The sequence below is a fragment of the Gigantopelta aegis genome, chromosome 7 (genome assembly GCF_016097555.1).
Source record: "Gigantopelta aegis isolate Gae_Host chromosome 7, Gae_host_genome, whole genome shotgun sequence".
NCBI lineage: Eukaryota > Metazoa > Mollusca > Gastropoda > Neomphalida > Peltospiridae > Gigantopelta > Gigantopelta aegis.
This window is the reverse complement of record NC_054705.1, coordinates 28,556,380-28,577,930: the sequence shown is the minus strand read 5'-3', so window position 1 is coordinate 28,577,930 and position 21,551 is coordinate 28,556,380. Positions and strand designations below refer to the sequence as shown.

Genomic DNA, 21,551 nt, shown 5'->3' with positions numbered 1-21,551 from the left:
GCAGAGGATATCAACATGTGTCTTACGACGTCCATAGTCGTGTCACAGCTAGCTCAGCGACTTCATCAGTCAGGCAGGGGATATCAACATGTGTCTTACGACGTCCATAGTCGTGTCACAGCTAGCTCAGCGACTTCATCAGTCAGGCAGAGGATATCAACATGTGTCTTACGACGTCCATAGTCGTGTCACAGCTAGCTCAGCGACTTCATCAGTCAGGCAGGGGATATCAACATGTGTCTTACGACGTCCATAGTCGTGTCACAGCTAGCTCAGCGACTTCATCAGTCAGGCAGAGGATATCAACATGTGTCTTACGACGTCCATAGTCGTGTCACAGCTAGCTCAGCGACTTCATCAGTCAGGCAGAGGATATCAACATGTGTCTTACGACGTCCATAGTCGTGTCAGAGCTAGCTCAGCGACTTCATCAGTCAGGCAGAGGATATCAACATGTGTCTTACGACGTCCATAGTCGTGTCAGAGCTAGCTCAGCGACTTCATCAGTCAGGCAGGGGATATCAACATGTGTCTTACGACGTCCATAGTCGTGTCACAGCTAGCTCAGTGACTTCATCAGTCAGGCAGAGGATATCAACATGTGTCTTACGACATCCATAGTCGTGTCACAGCTAGCTCAGCGACTTCATCAGTCAGGCAGAGGATATCAACATGTGTCTTACGATGTCCATAGTCGTGTCATAGCTAGCTCAGCGACTTCATCAGTCAGGCAGGGGATATCAACATGTGTCTTACGACGTCCATAGTCGTGTCACAGCTAGCTCAGCGACTTCATCAGTCAGGCAGAGGATATCAACATGTGTCTTACGACGTCCATAGTCGTGTCACAGCTAGCTCAGTGACTTCATCAGTCAGGCAGGGGATATCAACATGTGTCTTACGACGTCCATAGTCGTGTCACAGCTAGCTCAGCGACTTCAGGAGAACGGGATTATAATACTGTTATCATGCTGGCTGCAGTAATTATTATCTGACAATGTCTGGATGTTTCATTAAACAGATAATTATATACTGTCCTGGTTACTGATGTTCCAGTTTATTGCTGGCACTGTACTGGTTACAGATGCTTCATTTTAACACTGGTTTCAGTAATTACTAGCAATATTTGACAATGGCTGGGTGTTTCATTTCCATTTATTTCCATCATTACCTCTGATAAAACTTTTTTTTCTTCTTTTAAAAATGTATTCCACATCAGCAGTACGACATCAGACATAACCATCTTTCCGACCGGTATCCCCAGCCTCAGCTTTTGTATCTTCCATGTAGGTGAGGTATTTTAAAACTAACGGGGAAAATCAAACTGAGGAGTGGTTTTGCTCCGACTTTACTATTCTACAATATGCCAGGTGGCCTCAGACCACAATTAATTTCGCTATATGTTTCTATATAGCCTTAGTGGCTATAACATTTTTATTAATATCAGCAGGCCCGTGAAGTTTTGTATGTACCTTTGCCTGCATGGGGGACACACACCCTGAAAAGGACAACCCCTGTTGTCCAGCTCTTTCTCCCAGCATATTGGTTTAAACAGACACACCCTCTAAACCAGGCCGGAGTACACCCATTTTACACAAAAAGCACTACTTTTGCATGGGCCGGAATTACCACAAACAAGTCTTCAATGTCAACAAGTTACACATGTTTACAAACTACATGCTATCACCTGTCACTTCAGTCAAACAGTTGCCACTTCATAGCTGTCTGCCATGAAATAATCACAGTCAAACAGCAGACTACTTGCGCGGTGAAACTTCCGGATTTTGGACAACCAAATGGGAAGATAACTGTAATCTGAGGCCTATCAGTCCATTTTTTCCCCTAAAAACTGGCCCACACTAATGCATTCCAATGATATACATATTAAAGCAATGCTCGGTAAGTATCGGTATGTCACCTTTAAACTGAGAGTATACAGAGGCTGTGTTAAAACACCTACCACAGTGCCTTGCCATGGCCAATTTTAGCAATGGAAACTTGAGGGACACCAACTTCAAAATGTAATAACTTTATCAAATTTTGGAATTTCTTCATACAATGAGCAGCTATTTTTTCTTCTACATATGTTCTATCTGCACAGTGTTGTCTTGGAAAGATTTTGAAATATTTAAAGGAAAAAAAATCAATCATTAGATTTTACTTCATTTTTAATTAAATATTAAACTTAAATTTAAATTTTTGAAAAACAAAAAAATCTAAAACTGTAAAATTTTGCATTTTAGATATGATAAGTGGAGGCTTAGTAAAGATATGGTGACTGAATTCATGATCCATTATTAGAAATGTGTCAGAGGGATGGTGAAAGTCACAAAATTGGGGCCATTTGCAACAAATGTTTACACACTAATTTCAGGGAAAATTAGACATGATAGGCCTCATATTCAATTTTGACCTGCTGTATTTACTTAATCTACTTCATTTACTGTATTAGACATGTAGCCACTTTGTAAAAGGCAAAACAGTCCATATAAATGCATATTAATATGAATATGCCCTACAGATATTACTTAGGTATACACCATAATATTTTTTTTGTTGACGACAACTTTGAAAATGAAGATTTTGTCACAAAATGCTGATATAAATCCTACCAAGAGGTACTTGCACCATATTTTTCAGTTTCCAGTGATAACTGTTAACAAGTGTAGTCATGTGCCAGTGTCTGAGATACCTCAGTGTAGTATTTCTTGATTGGAAGGATGTTTGTAGTAATGACCACTGAATATGCATTATGGATTATTCTGCCATATGTATTACAAGCCAAATGTTAACCTTTTTGGCACATTTTCTGCAATAAACTTGACAAGTATACCAGCATCTGATTACTGAACACAATAAATACATTCAGACAGCATAGAATATTAGCCTATTAGATTTTCTAAGGATAAAAGACCATTTTTGAAAAATGACTGAAATGTGTAATTTACATAAATGTAGGTGAAATGTATTATTAGAGTACTTAATCTTGTTAAAAACTGTATACTATTTATTTAAAGTGTTTAATTACATTTAGTAGTGATATATTCATTATATTTAGATCTTCTGTCCAATTGCAATAATTGAGAAACTCTTTAAAATTCAATATGTAAAAAAAAATCAAAATCTCAATATTGACTAACAAAATCCAACTTTTGCTCTTTTTTACCAAATTATTAGCTCAAAACTGTTAAAAAATATTGCAACAACCTGTAGTAACATCAGAGGTCATTTTATGCTATTTTGGAGGATATTGAAATTTAAAAGTTGAAACTTTTAATTTTAATTTTTAATAAATTCAAAAAAAAATGTTTTTTAATTTAATAAAATATTTAGAAAATAAATAAATTAGTTTTCATATTCCTTGTGGTATGCACAATCAGTCTGTGTAATTTCACCTCTCTGGTTATAATACTTTCATCAGAATCAAGCATTTAACCGGTGTAATGTGTGAACTATATCAGGCCTCAGACCACAATTAATTTCGCTATATGTTTCTATATAGCCTTAGTGGCTATAACATTTTTATTAATATCAGCAGGCCCGTGAAGTTTTGTATGTACCTTTGCCTGCATGGGGGACACACACCCTGAAAAGGACAACCCCTGTTGTCCAGCTCTTTCTCCCAGCATATTGGTTTAAACAGACACACCCTCTAAACCAGGCCGGAGTACACCCATTTTACACAAAAAGCACTACTTTTGCATGGGCCGGAATTACCACAAACAAGTCTTCAATGTCAACAAGTTACACATGTTTACAAACTACATGCTATCCCCTGTCACTTCAGTCAAACAGTTGCCACTTCATAGCTGTCTGCCATGAAATAATCACAGTCAAACAGCAGACTACTTGCGCGGTGAAACTTCCGGATTTTGGACAACCAAATGGGAAGATAACTGTAATCTGAGGCCAGGTGTCTAGTTCTGCAGGCTGACAGCTTTATGAACCTGGGCCATGTCCAGTAAGCAGCAGGACACTGGCCTGAGAGGAGAGGAAGTGAGGTCACTCAGCTTGTTACATAACACTGCTGGCTGGCTGGCTAGCTGGCTGGTCAGTTGGAATATGAGAGGCTCTGTGCATCACTGACTTTGATGGCCCACATTCCACAGCTTATTTACTGCAATACCCTAATGGTTCATACCTACTGTTACTCTGTTTGGCAGCCATACAATTAAAGGTGGTGTTGTGGGTTAACTGACTCACAGCAATGTAATGTGCATTTTCTCTTCACCATTGGCTACAATTATTTAAGTTTAATTCTGTTTGAACACTGTTAGAATTCAGTCGCATACGTATGTTAACATTTTTGCAGAAAGAGAGTGGTTTCCCTCCATATTTCCCTCCCACTCTCCCTCCCCTTCTTCTCTCCCTCTCAGCCTCTAAATACCATCAAGAGAAGAGGGGTCGGCCAATACATGGAGTCGACAAAAAATGTCTAAGAAAATGCAAATCAAATATCAGTGTGTACGGAAATACGATACTAAAGAAAACTTGTGGAACAATCTAGGCTTCAAAACCTTACCATTGTGTTATTTAACCAGTATTTTTAACAGCCTCTATTAAGTCTCATACCAGTGTCCATTTGGTTGTTTGATACACACAATAAAAGTTGTATTTTATTTGAGAAGTTGAATCAAATTTATTTTATTTTCATTGTGTCAACAATTTCCGGAAAAAGCCATCGACAAGTAATACCAGTATTTGGCGCCAAATGTGTCATGTGATTGGAACGGTCATTAAAATGGTCTTTTCATGACCACTAATATTTTGTCAGTGTTTGTGCTTAAGAAATTTTTTGTTTTGACAGCACTTTCACTTGTCCTTGGGTTTTTTTTACTTGCCCAACTTAAACCTTTTTAAATTGTAAAGTAAATACATTTATGAATATCCCAATTACATTTATTTTGGACATAGAACAATGTTTTTGTGTCAGTCAATAAAATAAAATACCATTAAGTTAAAACATAGTTTGCCATGCAGAAAGTTTGATAATAAATGTAGCAAATAGCAGCATTATATTCATCGTGTTTAGGATTGGGATGGGGATATCAAATATTATTCTTTATTATTAAGCATTTAGCTGATTACACATAATTCGGAAGTGCTCGAGAGTAACTAACTGTCAGAAGTTTACCAATGCTCGCCCCGAGAACTTCCGACTAATATTGTAAATGAAATTTTGTCGTTTTCGTATCTACATTTAACTGCATATATATTTGTATATAAACTGACATCTTTGTTACTACAATAATATATAAATTCATATATATATATATATATATATATATATATATATGTATGTATGTATGTATGTATGTATGTATTGGTTTTTTAGTTTTTTTTAAAAAGGAGTAACATTTGCAAAATTGATTGTAAATATAAAGCTTCTGGGTTTAAAATAAGGTCACCATAGCAATGAATTGTTTGTTGTAGCAACTGCATAGTAACATTTTAATGCGATGTCTATAATGATAAATTGTACTCTATTTAATGAAATATAAAATTTTTGCTGGACTAAAAATTGTATTTCATAATATTGCATACCGTAACACTTTCGATCTGAAGTCATTGAAGAGCATCCCTCAGCACATCATATTCATGAGCCACGGGATAGTCATCACGAACTATGCACATGTAAACCTAAGGATCATGAAGTCCCTTAGCCTTTGCAATTAACATTGATATGAAGTTATTGTATAATACGGACTATTCCGAAAAACTTAAATGTCGCAGTTTACCCAAAGTCGTTTAAAATGAGACTTTTTTCTTTTTTTTTCTTTTCTTTTTTTTGATCGCCAGGCAAGCAAACTGGGACAGGAGTTTGACTTGCCCATCAGTATTTTCAGTTGCCAGGGGCATTCGGGCGACCGTTAAGATCGAACCTTGTTTTATCTTCAATTGCAGTTTCAATTGGTCAGAACTGATTATTTTTACTTACAATTATTGTTGATTGTGCAATTCCTAATTCCTAATAAATTATTATTATTAGACATATTGTTGGAGTTAAATAATATTTACACCACCGTATAAAAGTGAAACTAGATTTATCAGCAAGCGATGTCTATGCGGTCGATTTGATCGAAGAACGGAACAAAGTTATCCCACATTAGGGGATTTCTTTATAAACCTTTATTCATTTTTAGCTATCTTAAAATCTTTAAGGTACATTGTACTTTGATCGGTTCACCAAAACAAATTCCCGTGATTGACATTATCTTGATTGAATATATCTATATTTGTGCCTGTTTCAACTACGTAGAAGTTGAATTGGCTTATACATCATACCAACCTTTTTGTACCAGATATTGAGGAGCAAAATAAGGGGTCCGCTTATCCACAGAGTCTGTAATACACAGCAATATATGGCACTGAAATGCAAAATAAGGGGTCCACTTATCCACAGTCTGTAATACACAGCGATATATGGCACTGAAATGCAAAATAAGGGGTCCGCATATCCACAGTCTGTAATACACAGCGATATATGGCACTGAAATGCAAAATAAGGGGTCCACTTATCCACAGTCTGTAATACACAGCGATATATGGCACTGAAATGCAAAATAAGGGGTCCACTTATCCACAGTCTGTAATACACAGCGATATATGGCACTGAAATGCAAAATAAGGGGTCCACTTATCCACAGAGTCTGTAATACACAGCGATATATGGCACTGAAATGCAAAATAAGGGGTCCGCATATCCACAGTCTGTAATACACAGCGATATATGGCACTGAAATGCAAAATAAGGGGTCCACTTATCCACAGTCTGTAATACACAGCGATATATGGCACTGAAATGCAAAATAAGGGGTCCGCATATCCACAGTCTGTAATACACAGCGATATATGGCACTGAAATGCAAAATAAGGGGTCCACTTATCCACAGTCTGTAATACACAGCGATATATGGCACTGAAATGCAAAATAAGGGGTCCGCATATCCACAGTCTGTAATACACAGCGATATATGGCACTGAAATGCAAAATAAGGGGTCCGCATATCCACAGTCTGTAATACACAGCGATATATGGCACTGAAATGCAAAATAAGGGGTCCACTTATCCACAGAGTGTGTAATACACAGCGATACATGGCACTGAAATGCAAAACAAATGCAACAAACATTTTATGGTGCTATTAGTTCTCTACTGGTCCAAATGGAGGTGACTAGGTTTCGTCGGTGTCCTTCTGTCCATCTGCCTGCCTGTCTGTCTGTCCATCTATCCCACGGTACAATTTATTTCAACTGGGTAAATATAAAGTGAATGATAAAAGTATGAATGAAAAAGATGTTTTATCTGTATGGACACATGTATTCAGTGGCTGCTGACTGGTTTGAACTCAGTGTTGAACTCCGTGTTGAATGTTCACAACTCGTGCTTTACCACTACAAACAAGGTTTATACAGCTTATTGAAATTAAAGGTATAAATGATAAGGCGATATAGTATCGTAATAGAAGGTTCACAATACGATACATTGATTTATGGTAGCTGTATCATAGATGTAATACATATGATATATACATGTACATGTCTTAAAATCTCTGATCTCAATTCCCGAACTACCTTTTCTATTTTGCATAAAATACATTTTGAGCTACCATATATATTGCTAAATACCATCCTGGCAAAAGGTATTGGCCAATAAATCAATGTGCTCTAGTGGTGTTGTTAAACAAAACAAACTTTAACAGATTAACAAGAAGAGATGAATTATTAAGGAAAGTTTAAAATATTATTATTATCAAACAGTTGTATCTTCGTTTAGTCAGTTGAAGTGCAAACCATACAGCCAAGTTAGTATATTCCTTCTGTATAATAATCTAAGTTATAAGTATGCATTAACTTTGCTATCAGGTTTTGATTTCCATTTGTGGCTGATCTTATATGTAAGCAATAGGTTAAAACATCAAAGCGATAAATGGAAAGTGGTTTTTATTGTATTATAAAAACCAGCTTGCCTTCAGCTATATTTTAGTGTACTCAGTTTTTATTAACGCGAAGTAATTTCTTCAAAATGTTGTAAACTATGACACGTGTTTTAAAGCACATTTTGCATTTGAGTAATTGCAAGGTAAAATCTTACACCAGAGTTAATGTTATAATATATACAAGTTATAACTACACCTATGGTTTATGCACTAACCTTGATTTGATAAAAATGTAGGGTTTTTTTGGTAAATAATTTAATTTTGGCTGGATGTACATGTAAGAAAAAAAGTAAAAGTGTTTTAGAAATAACCAATAAATACATTTTTCCTGTGCACTTTACAAATCAATCAGCTCAGAAAGAAATAACTCGTAGTAAATTCCATAGTAAGAAAAAAGGCGTTCCCTATGGGACGGACTATAGTGTCATATTTACTAGGATAGAGCCTAAATACTTTACAAATGTTAGACTTTAATATCTTTTCTATATTTGTTTTCTTTACACTCGTATAAAAAGAAACCAAAACTCATATATATTTTATTATACAAGTGCAGGGATATACACTGTTTACATTTTCCACAACAATGATGATGGATTTTTGTAATTAATCGTCGTAGCACTCAAATACATTTTTTTAATTGAAAGAACAACAATACTTAAGTCAACAGTGTGATGATGTACATTTGGTAATTCTGACTCTAGTCATCAGAGGAAACCTGCAGATGTTTTCCATTAGCAGCAAGGGATCTTTTATATGCACTTTCCCACAGACAGGATAGCACATACCACAGTTATGGTGCACTGGTTGGAACAAGAAAAACCCAGTCAGTTGAATGAATCCATCGAGGTGGTTCGATCCTGTGATGCAAGCACCTCAAGTACTTCTAGTGGACAATTTGATGATGTACATCTTTATGTGTGTTGACTAACAATGGCAGTACTTCAAGTGGACAGTTTGATGATGTACATCTTTATGTGTGTTGACTAACAATGGCAGTACTTCAAGTGGACAGTTTGATGATGTACATCTTTATGTGTGTTGACTAACAATGGCAGTACTTCAAGTGGACAGTTTGATGATGTACATCTTTATGTGTGTTGACTAACAATGGCAGTACTTCAAGTGGACAGTTTGATGATGTACACCTTTATGTGTGTTGACTAACAATGGCAGTACATCAAGTGGACAGTTTGATGATGTACATCTTTATGTGTGTTGACTAACAATAGCAGTACTTCTAGTGGACAGTTTGATGATGTACATCTTTATATGTGTTGACTAGCAACACTAAAGAGGTGTTTAACATCGCTCGCCCAATCCTCCCATTTGTTTGACCGTGTTTAGCTTTATAGTTGCAGGAATTTAAATCCAAATAACAAAATCAATATGTTGTGTTGGCACTTTTTTCTCAAAGACAAACAAGATCTTGACGCTGTGTCTACATGGTTGTTTGTGTCGCCAGACCATTTCTCAGTCTTACAGAAATACATTCCATGTCATTTCAGTGTGTTGTCTTTGTGCATACCTGTCTGCTTGTACATACGTACACATGTCACATACAATACAGACTGTAATGCAAGCATGCAATAAAATGTATACTAGCACATGCACACATACTTAAACACAGACCATACATATACGTGTGTATTCATGTATATACGTGTGTATTCATGTATATACGTGTGTATTCATGTATATACATGTGTATTCCATTTGTATGTTGAATCATTCAGCTCTTCTAATCCATAGGAATGTTAGGTCATATTAGGTGTGAAAGTCCACCCAACAGTACCATGACATCTCGTTTTTGTTGGACTTCGGATGGGCAGGACATGTTTATAACAACAATCCTTGCTGTCATGTTGAATCGGCAATCAACCACACACCATTGCCAGCTCTGGGTAATTAGAAAATTTCGCCAAATCATCTTAAAAAAGCAAAATCTATAGTTATTTTCCAAAAATGTTTTAAGTATTACACAATTTTTTTTCGCCAAATTAAAATAAAATTCACCAAGTGTTATTAAAATTAGCAATTGGCGAATTTGGCGAGTGCCAGAGCTAGCCCTGACAGACACACACACACACGTGCACACACACACGCACACGCACGCGCACACACCAATTAATTAAAGACCCAGTAAAAAGTGATCTGACAGCTAGCCCTGACAGACACGCACACATACACATACATACACATACACACACGCACACACACACACACACACACGCACACACACACACACACAGACACACGCACACACACCAATTAATTAAAGACCCAGTAAAAAGTTAGCTGACAGCTAGCCCTGACAGACACACACACACACACACACACACACACACACACACACACACACATACATACATACACACACATACACATACATACACACACACACACACATACATACACACACATACACACACGCACACAGACACACACACACACACACACACGCACACCAATTAATTAAAGACCCAGTAAAAAGTGATCTGACAGCTAGCCCTGACAGACACATACACATACACATACACACACGCACACACACACACACACGCACACACACACACACACACATCAATTAATTAAAGACCCAGTAAAAAGTGATCTGTAGATAGATATTCCAGCATCATGACATTGTTTTTGTTTTGTTATTAGATAGATGTTAACTGAACAATAAAAACACCTAGACATAGTCCTACACGTAATAGTTGTCACTGGTACAATTATTTTAACTGTCCCCCATTCCAAGAACAATTATCAAGTGTATAATTCCAATATCCGATGATTAACAAATCAATATGCTGTAGTGGCGTAGTTAAAGAAACCCAATTTTAAGTTTTAAACTAGAGCTGGGCGGTATACCGTATATACCATTCGGTATCAGTATCATGTCAATACCGATTTACCGTACCGAGCAAATCTCAAAATACCCAATTTTGGTATTGAAAAAAGTTTTACGCCATTTAGTAAAGCACTAATAATATATCTGACGAACACAAAATAGCTGAAAAGAAGAGAGATGAGGCCCTTGTGTATGAAATTTAATTTCATTACGATGAAATTTTATTTCATTTAGATGAAATTAGCTGGTGAGACTTAACTCAGGCATGCATTTAAAGCTGAATATACCAAAAATATCGCTCAATATCTGTATCGGTATTGTATCGATACCGAATACCATACCGATATATAGGTAATTGACCCCAAAAATACTGATACCAAATGTGAAATTTGAATACCACTAAGCTGAATTAAAAACCGTGTTTACTGATTGGTTGTTTGTTTGTTTCAGAACGAAGCGCGTGAGTGAGCAGCGTCGTCGAGAGCAGGAGAAGTTGTACATTGAGGAGCTCTATTTAAAACTGCTCGGGGGGGTGATCTTCGACAGTTTGACGGACATGAGCGTTTTCTCCATCAAGCCCGACAAGTGTGCATTACTGCAGGAGACCGTCAACCAGATCCAGCAGGTCAACAAACAGGGTAAACATTGTTTACGTAACATCACCAAGTTTTACTTAACATCACCATTATTTACATCACATACAGCAAACACGGTAACATTGTTTATGTAAAGTCACCGTGCTTTACATTATATCACACAGATTTACTTAACATCAGTTTTATTACATACAGCAAGCAAGGTAACATTGTTTATGTACAGTCACCGTGCTTTACATTATATCACACAGATTTACTTAACATCACTGACGTTTATTATATACAGCAGCTCAACAAACAGGGTAAACATTGTTTACATAACATCACCAAGGTTTATATTACATCACCAAGGTTTATATTACATCACAAAGATGTACCTAACATGACTGAGGTTTATTACATACAGCTAATCAACAAACAGGGTAAACATTGTTTACATAACATCACAAAAATTTACTTATTTTACTTATAAAAAACATGAGTAGCATATTCTGTTTATCCTATAGCACTTCTAAAATAACATTTTCATTCGATATTTAGTAAATCACAGTACTAAAGTCACCTTCATCAGTAATATGATGTCATCACGATTATTACAAATTAGTTTGACATCACGCATTTTAACTATATCTTATGGAAACGTTACACTCAGGTATACAGGTCTTGTTGGCTTGTAAACAAATGACCCATTGTCAGCAACACATTATTACCTAGAAACCTTGCAAATTTGCATATGCCTTTAAATTTGCTTACCATTAATAACTGGGTTAATACTCTAAATTATCACATGGGTTTATGACATGGATACCATGGGTAAGTTATAGGATAAAACAGGATAAACATGGATAAACATTGATAAACATTTATCTAATATCACGGAATCGCAACATACATACAGATAATAAACAAGCGGTAAACATTTACGTAACATTCAGGTTTATATTGTACAGACGATAACCAAATGGTAAATATTTAAGTAACATCACAGGTTTATATCAGTTTATATGATAAACTAATGTTAAATACTTACTTAACATTACTGAGTTTTAAATCATAGAGATGATCAACAGACATCACACATAGCTGATCAACAAATAGGGAAAACTTTGTTTACGTAATATCACAAGTTTATCATACACAGCTGATCAACAAATGGGGAAAACTTTGTTTATATAACATCACTGATTTATCACACACAGCAGATCAACAAACATTAAATTTTGTTTACATAGTATCACGAGTTTACCACATACAGAAGATCAACAAACAAGGTAAACATTTACTTCACATCAGTGAGGTTTATAGCATACAGTTGATCAACAAATAGGGTAAACATTTACTTCACATCAGTGAGGTTTATAGCATACAGTTGATCAACAAATAGGGTAAACATTTACTTCACATCAGTGAGGTTTATAGCATACAGTTGATCAACAAACAGGGTAAACATTTACTTCACATCAGTGAGGTTTATAGCATACAGTTGATCAACAAACAGGGTAAACATTTACTTCACATCAGTGAGGTTTATAGCATACAGCTGATCAACAAACAGGGTAAACATTTACTTCACATCATTGAGGTTTATAGCATACAGCTGATCAACAAACAGGGTAAACATTTACTTCTCATCAGTGAGGTTTATAGCATACAGTTGATCAACAAAAAGGGTAAACATTTACTTCACATCAGTGAGGTTTATAGCATACAGTTGATCAACAAAAAGGGTAAACATTTACATAACATCAGTGAGGTTTATAGCATACAGTTGATCAAGAAACAAGGTAAACATTTACTTCACATCAGTGAGGTTTATAGCATACAGTTGATAAACAAATAGGGTAAACATTTACTTCACATCAGTGAGGTTTATAGCATACATTTGATCAACAAATAGGGTAAACATTTACTTCACATCATTGAGGTTTATAGCATACAGCTGATCAACAAACAGGGTAAACATTTACTTCTCATCAGTGAGGTTTATAGCATACAGTTGATCAACAAAAAGGGTAAACATTTACTTCACATCAGTGAGGTTTATAGCATACAGTTGATCAACAAAAAGGGTAAACATTTACATAACATCAGTGAGGTTTATAGCATACAGTTGATCAAGAAACAAGGTAAACATTTACTTCACATCAGTGAGGTTTATAGCATACAGTTGATAAACAAATAGGGTAAACATTTACTTCACATCAGTGAGGTTTATAGCATACATTTGATCAACAAATAGGGTAAACATTTACTTCACATCAGTGAGGTTTATAGCATACAGTTGATCATCAAACAGGGTAAACATTTACTTCACATCAGTGAGGTTTATAGCATACAGCTGATCAACAAACAGGGTAAACATTTACTTCACATCAGTGAGGTTTATAGCATACAGTTGATCAACAAATAGGGTAAACATTTACTTCACATCAGTGAGGTTTATAGCATACAGTTGATCAACAAATAGGGTAAACATTTACTTCACATCAGTGAGGTTTATAGCATACAGTTGATCAACAAATAGGGTAAACATTTACTTCACATCAGTGAGGTTTATAGCATACAGTTGATCAAGAAACAAGGTAAACATTTACTTCACATCAGTGAGGTTTATAGCATACAGTTGATCAACAAATAGGGTAAACATTTACTTCACATCAGTGAGGTTTATAGCATACAGTTGATCAACAAACAGGGTAAACATTTACTTCACATCAGTGAGGTTTATAGCATACAGTTGATCAACAAATAGGATAAACATTTACGTAACATGTTAATAATAAACAGGGTACTGTACATGTTTACATGGCATCACTAAGATGATAGAAACAAATGGTGCATGTTTACGTAACATCACTAAGGTTTGTATCATACTGATGATAAACAAACGGGATACAGTAATAAACATATAACAAACAAATGGTCAATGTTCATGATCCATATTATTTTTATGGGTGTACCTGTAAATTGAATATCACGTCTAGCATATGAACAAACAGTATTCTTTGTTTACATAACAACATTGTGCATGTATCACTTTATTTAGTTTTTGTCTTATTATTATTATGCTTTAAATCAGGATTAAAATATGTCATAATATTATCGTGTTGAGACCTTAAAACATTTTTTTTTATTAATGCATTAATTAATCTAATAAATGCGACTTGAAAAAAACAACACTCTTCAAACAGATAATGTTGAGTTGTTTCTAATAAATTTACTTTAGTTTTATCTTTTATTGACTGAACAAAAAAGTTGATACTTGTTTTGAATGACACACCAATGAAAGTTAGCCATGTTTTGTTAGAAGGTAATAAATCCCCCGAACTCTTACATGGAGCACCATAAAAATGACAAGTTGTTTAGCTAACATAGTTCTACATTTTATGGACTTTGCTTCACTTGTTCAAAACGCAACTTCTTTTAAATTTGTTTTGATTATTTTCTTTAACATGAAACAATGTTTTCATGGTAACTGATGCACATGTCTGTTTTGATTATGGTTTTTTTTAATTTTTTATTATACACCCATCTTTGACAAGTGTTATGGTGTGGTAAGTTTTTGTTTCCAGGGCATATCTTTCTTAAGTCACCATGACCTACTTCTCGTGCATTACTGTCGGTTACAGGAACAGACCCTACTTTTTAAACACTACGGCATATTATTGTTTCCAGGGCATATCTTTCTTAAGTCACCATGACCTACTTCTCGTGCATTACTGTCGGTTACAGGAACAGACCCTACTTTTTAAACACTACGGCATATTGTTGTTTTTACCTAAACTCTAGTTTCAACCCATAAAAATGGGCACTAAGTTTAGTTAATTTACAAACCTGTAACACATTTGGATCCATTAGAGTAAAATAAGAGTGTGACATTGAAATACCCTTGAAATAGACTAAAACGCGACTTGATAACTGTTACTTCTCAGACGCACATGCGTTTTTAAAAATATGAAAAAACCATTTTGTGGTATTAGAAACACCAGGATGACCAGAAACACTTCGGTTGTATGGAAATGAATAATCTAAACAATAAAATGTAAGTAATGTTTGATTTCAGTGATCACAAACGGCTCTAATAGTGAAAAATATGCTGTAGTGTTTAAAAAGTAGGGTCTGTCATTTTCAAGGATAACCTTGTCTGGGCCATATCTTCCGTATCAATTCATATAGGATCATCAAACCTTGCATGCAAGTACAGATTGGGATGGCAAGGTGACACTTACCATAACTAGGTCACTATGACCTAATTTTCACACTTTTAATGCACCTTGCAGGAAATCCTTGTCTGGGCCATATCTTCCGTATCAATTCATATAGGATCATCAAACCTTGCATGCAAGTACAGATTGGGATAGCAAGGTGACACTTACCATAACTAGGTCACTATGACCTAATTTTCACACTTTTAATGCACCTTGCAGGAAATCCTTGTCCTAGCCCTATCTTCCTTATCATCAAATTCAATAATTTGTGTGTTTCTCCATCAAACTCCGGATGAGTGTATCATGTATCTCTCTTGTCTTGTTTATTCTTGGTGGTATTATTGGCTATAACTATAATGTGTCGCATCAATATTATACCGATAAATTGGTAAAAAAAAAAAGTGCATTAATAATTTGTATTGATTTCATCATTTACAGTTTTTGTAAGTTCAAAATACACTTACAAAGAGACAGCAGTATGTTTATTTGAAATAAATTTAAAACTTACGAAGCCGAATACTGTTTGTAATTGATGATACCATTGAAAGAGAAAAGGAATATTTATAATATATGACAAAGACAGTTGGAACCAGTTGTGGCTGTGGTTAGTTTATTGTTTCTGCACGGCAGTGTTCGGCCAGGGACTAATCAACACATTAGTGTTCACTGCAGTGTAGGAGAAAGCTTCTATACAGCTAGCGTGGCTCTTTATTTATTGATGTTATTGATGGCTTGTACACGATAAAACTCCCATTTCAGCCAGCGTGGAATATTTTCAATATAAATAAGTAAAAGTAAACACGTGATTATAGTGGCGTATGTCTCCAAATATTTAGCAAAGCAATCTAGTTGGAAAAACCCCCCAGCAAAACAAAAACCAGCTAAAGACGGTGTGATTTCATTAATCTCCTAATATCAAACTGATCTCTTATCTTAGTAGAACAGATAATGAAACAATTTTGTTTTACCCCCACCCACAAACCTATGATATTAAGGTGAAAATGAAATTATAAGTGTTCTATATTATTATTATTTATTATTTTACTTTCCATTTTTCTTTTGAAATTAAAAAAAATTAAGTTTAAAGCATAAACACATATGTCTGCAAACACACATACCCACATACATACACATGCACACACGCACATGCATATATAAATGCACAAGCACACACACACACACACACAGACACACATGCACACACATACACACATACCCACACACACATACATACGCACACACATAAAGAGACGTGCACACACATGCACGCACACATGCACACACACACACACTCACATATACACACACATACATACACACACACACACACATACACACACACACACACACACACACACACACGTACAACACATACACACACACACACACCAGGCTTTCTGCCAGAAAATAATTTGAGGGTACATAATAAAAACAAAACAGATCATAAGTGCCCCTGCTAGATGGTTATGAGTTTGAAATTGCTTAGAATTAGACACTGCAGTTCATGTACTTGACAAATTATAAACAGCAGTTCTCTTACAGTAATCTATCTTAAAATTATAAAAATGTATCCATTAATTTCCAAGATTTTAGGATATGTAATTTTACTCTTCATACCTTCTGGCAGAAACTGCACACACACAAACACACAGATGTACAATGTCTATAATGAGCAGGGAACATTTTGTTCAGTATTGCGTCGCAAATCCATATTCAAGATTCAGATATCTTGACACAATTCAGAAATTTATCGCGTAATTTCACGATCCATATTTTGGATATTATTAAATTTTAAAGGTTATCCTTAACAACCAAGAACATGCTAAATATTATCTGTGAATAGATATCCCCGTACTGCCAAAGTCCCATTTTCTAAGTTTTGCCCGGCATCTTTTTGTTCTTGCTAAGTTCCTCCTCCGATTAGGACCACCACTTACAGCTACAGGTTCAGATAACCATAAGCAAGTTTATTTTTTTAAATGGCGACAAACAAGAGAATACAGATTATGACTTACATATTATGTACATCAAACATAACTGTACCTGAACTTATTTGTTCTTTGTGACTACTAAATAAAATTGCAATAAATAAATGATTTAAAAGTTATTTAAAAATCGTCTGTTCATATTTACTTTATCATAATGCAGGTTTAAAAAAATGCTACACAAAATGAATGATTGCTAATCAATTTTCATATTGATTAGCGACTGTCGCTAATAATTTTTTTGAAAACAAAATGTTCCCTGATGGGAAAGAAGTAGTAGCTAGTTTTTAATGAGAGAGAAGTGAATGTAATGGTTGTACACAACCGCACTGAGGTTTAGAATGGTTATAGGTTTGTGAACATCTGCTGACGTAACCCATCCGCTGAGGCCAATGTTTGAAAGTTGTTGTTAACAAATTGTAGTGAAATTACTCATGGAATAAACATAATACCGGAATATAGTTGTATATTATACTGTTTTAGTTTGAAAGGGTTAGTAGGATGTGAACACCTGCTGACGTAACCCATCCGCTGAGGCCAATGTCTGAAAGTTGTTGTTAACAAATTGTAGTGAAATTACTCCTGGAATAAACATAATACCGGAATATAGTTGTATATTATACTGTTTTAGTTTGAAAGGGTTAGTAGGATGTGAACACCTGCTGATGTAACCCAGCCGCTGAGGTCAATGTCTGCAAGTTGTTGTCAACAAATTGTAGTAGAATTACTCCTGGAATAAACATAATACCGGAATATAGTTGTATATTATACTATTTTAGTTTGGAATGGATATAGGTTTGTGAACATCTGCTGACGTAACCCAGCCATTGAGGCCAATGTCTGCAAGTTGTTGTCAACAAATTGTAGTGAAATTACTCCTGGAATAAACATAATACCGGAATATAGTTGTATATTATACTGTTTTAGTTTGAAAGGGTTAGTAGGATGTGAACACCTGCTGACGTAACCCAGCCGCTGAGGCCAATGTCGGTAAGTTGTTGTCAACAAATTGTAGTGAAATTACTCCTGGAATAAACATAATACCGGAATATAGTAGTTTTACTGAAAGTATTGACAGACCTCTGCATTAACATTTTCATCTAGGATCCAGATGGCTTCTACTTGTATTTTTTATATAGATAGTATGAAATGTTTTGGTTGCCAGATGAAAAAAATGGTCTCACAAGCGACAAAATCAGTCACAATGTAGAGGACTGATTGAGTAATGAAGAATGTACTACAAAGTTTAAATTGGTGAAAAAATAATTAACAAACTCCTACTTAATCAATTATTTTCTAAATATAACACGATGGAAATTTTCTTTTTTAATTCTAAATATTTAATCAAGAGCTGAGCTAAAATTGCACAGAATGTTCACAAAACTAATAAGACCAAATAACAAAATCCCTTCAGGTTGAATGAATGAGCCACTAAGTATTATTTTGTGCTATGATTAAATTTCATGTAAACATCAACAGTGTGTGGCCGGTATTCAATGTGTACTTGAAGAACTACAGATGTTTCGTATTAAATAACTGTGATTATTTTTTTATCAATATGCAGTACTTTCAAGTTGTAAAAGGCTTAAAATACTTGTTTATTTGCTGGATGTGAATACGGAGTGTTGTGGGCGAATGGATTCTAATGATTATCAATTTAAATTTCAGCCCTAACAGTAAATAATTACAAATGTTAGTTTATCACCTGTTAAAAAGTTAATTAAAAAAAATCATAAAAAGGGGAGTGTAGTTATGTAACTTCTTCAAAACAACATTATTTTTATTCATAAATTAAATACAGGCAATCATGACCAATTTATGTTTTATTGTTTAATGTCTTAATTGTAATGCCAAAGAAAGAAACAAAAAGCAGATATTGCATTACATAATTGTTGAATACATATTACAAAAGTTGATGTCATTGTATTAGTGTCTCCACAAGTACTCTAGCATGGGCCGAGTCTAGTAATACTTGAGTCTGTTCACCTAGGTAACCAACTGTTCAGTTATATGAATTATAGATCAGAATCTAGTTCAATTTTACCTAGGTAACCAACTGTTCAGTTATATGAATTATAGATCAGAATCTAGTTCAATTTTACCTAGGTAACCAACTGTTCGTTTATATGAATTATAGGGCAGGATCTAGTTAAATTTTTACCTAGGTAACCAACTGTTCAGTTATATGAATTATAGAGCAGGATCTAGTTCAATTTGACCTAGATAACCAACTGTTCAGTTATATGAATTATAGAGCAGGATCTAGTTCAATTTTTAACGCGATAACCAACTGTTCAGTTACATGAATTATAGGGCAGGATCTAGTTCAATTTTTAACGCGATAACCAACTGTTCAGTTACATGAATTATAGGGCAGGATCTAGTTCAATTTTTAACGCGATAACCAACTGTTCAGTTACATGAATTATAGGGCAGGATCTAGTTCAATTTTTAACGCGATAACCAACTGTTCAGTTACATGAATTATAGGGCAGGATCTAGTTCAATTTTTAACGCGATAACCAACTGTTCAGTTACATGAATTATAGGGCAGGATCTAGTTCAATTTTTAACGCGATAACCAACTGTTCAGTTACATGAATTATAGGGCAGGATCTAGTTCTATTTTTACCTAGGTAACCAACTGTTCAGTTATATGAATTATAGAGCAGGATCTAGTTCAATTTGACCTAGGTAACCAACTGTTCAGTTACATGAATTATAGGGCAGGATCTAGTTCAATTTTTACCTAGGTAACCAACTGTTCAGTTATATGAATTATAGGGCAGGATCTAGTTCAATTTTTACCTAGGTAACCAACTGTTCAGTTACATGAATTATAGGGCAGGATCTAGTTCAGTTTTTACCTAGGTAACCAACTGTTCAGTTATATGAATTATAGGGCAGGATCTAGTTCAGTTTTTACCTAGGTAACCAACTGTTCAGTTACATGAATTATAGGGCAGGATCTAGTTCAGTTTTTACCTAGGTAACCAACTGTTCAGTTACATGAATTATAGGGCAGGATCTAGTTCAGTTTTACCTAGGTAACCAACTGTTCAGTTATATGAATTATAGGGCAGGATCTAGTTCAGTTTTACCTAGGTAACCAACTGTTCAGTTACATGAATTATAGGGCAGGATCTAGTTCAGTTTTACCTAGGTAACCAACTGTTCAGTTATATGAATTATAGGGCAGGATCTAGTTCAGTTTTACCTAGGTAACCAACTGTTCAGTTATATGAATTATAGGGCAGGATCTAGTTCAATTTTACCTAGGTAACCAACTGTTCAGTTACATGAATTATAGGGCAGGATCTAGTTCAGTTTTTACCTAGGTAACCAACTGTTTAGTTACATGAATTATAGGGCAGGATCTAGTTCAGTTTTTACCTAGGTAACCAACTGTTCAGTTACATGAATTATAGGGCAGGATCTAGTTCAATTTTACCTAGGTAACCAACTGTTCAGTTATATGAATTATAGGGCAGGATCTAGTTCAGTTTTTACCTAGGTAACCAACTGTTCGGTTACATGAATTATAAATGAGATCTAGCTCAGTTGGTAGAGCTCTTGGCTATGGTGCTTGCATCATAGGATGGAACCAACTCGAGAACCCATTCTGAGATTCGGGTTTTCCTGTCTCAACCAGTGCTCCACAACTGGTATATCAAAGGCCATGGTATGTTCTGTCCTGTCTAAAGGAAAGTGCATATAAAAGATTGATCCCTTGCTGATTATGGAAAAATTTAGCTAATACTGTAAGTTTTAGCAATATACATTTTTTTTTATTATTGCATTTCATTAAAGAATGTTCAGTTTCTTTGATATGCAGTTTACTAAGTGAATTTAAATTTGCATAACCTACATATGCAGACTAATTGTAATTGTGTCATGAGTTATAAGTGAGTTGTGTGTCCGGAGTTACAGGTGAGTTGTGTGTCATGAGTTAAGGTGAGCTATATGTTTAGATT

At 35.1% G+C, this 21,551-nt stretch overlaps 1 protein-coding gene across 3 annotated transcripts in view; it reads left to right on the top strand.

Annotated features, from left to right (window-relative positions):
* The window catches only part of LOC121377184 (nuclear receptor coactivator 1-like), a 161,342-nt gene that overhangs the window by 64,672 nt on the left and 75,119 nt on the right, over nucleotides 1-21,551 (top strand). For all 3 annotated transcript variants that reach the window (XM_041505091.1, XM_041505090.1, XM_041505092.1), the window contains one exon: nucleotides 11,239-11,426. In XM_041505091.1, coding sequence (XP_041361025.1) covers nucleotides 11,239-11,426 — 188 coding nt within the window. The remainder of the gene's footprint in view (nucleotides 1-11,238; nucleotides 11,427-21,551) is intronic.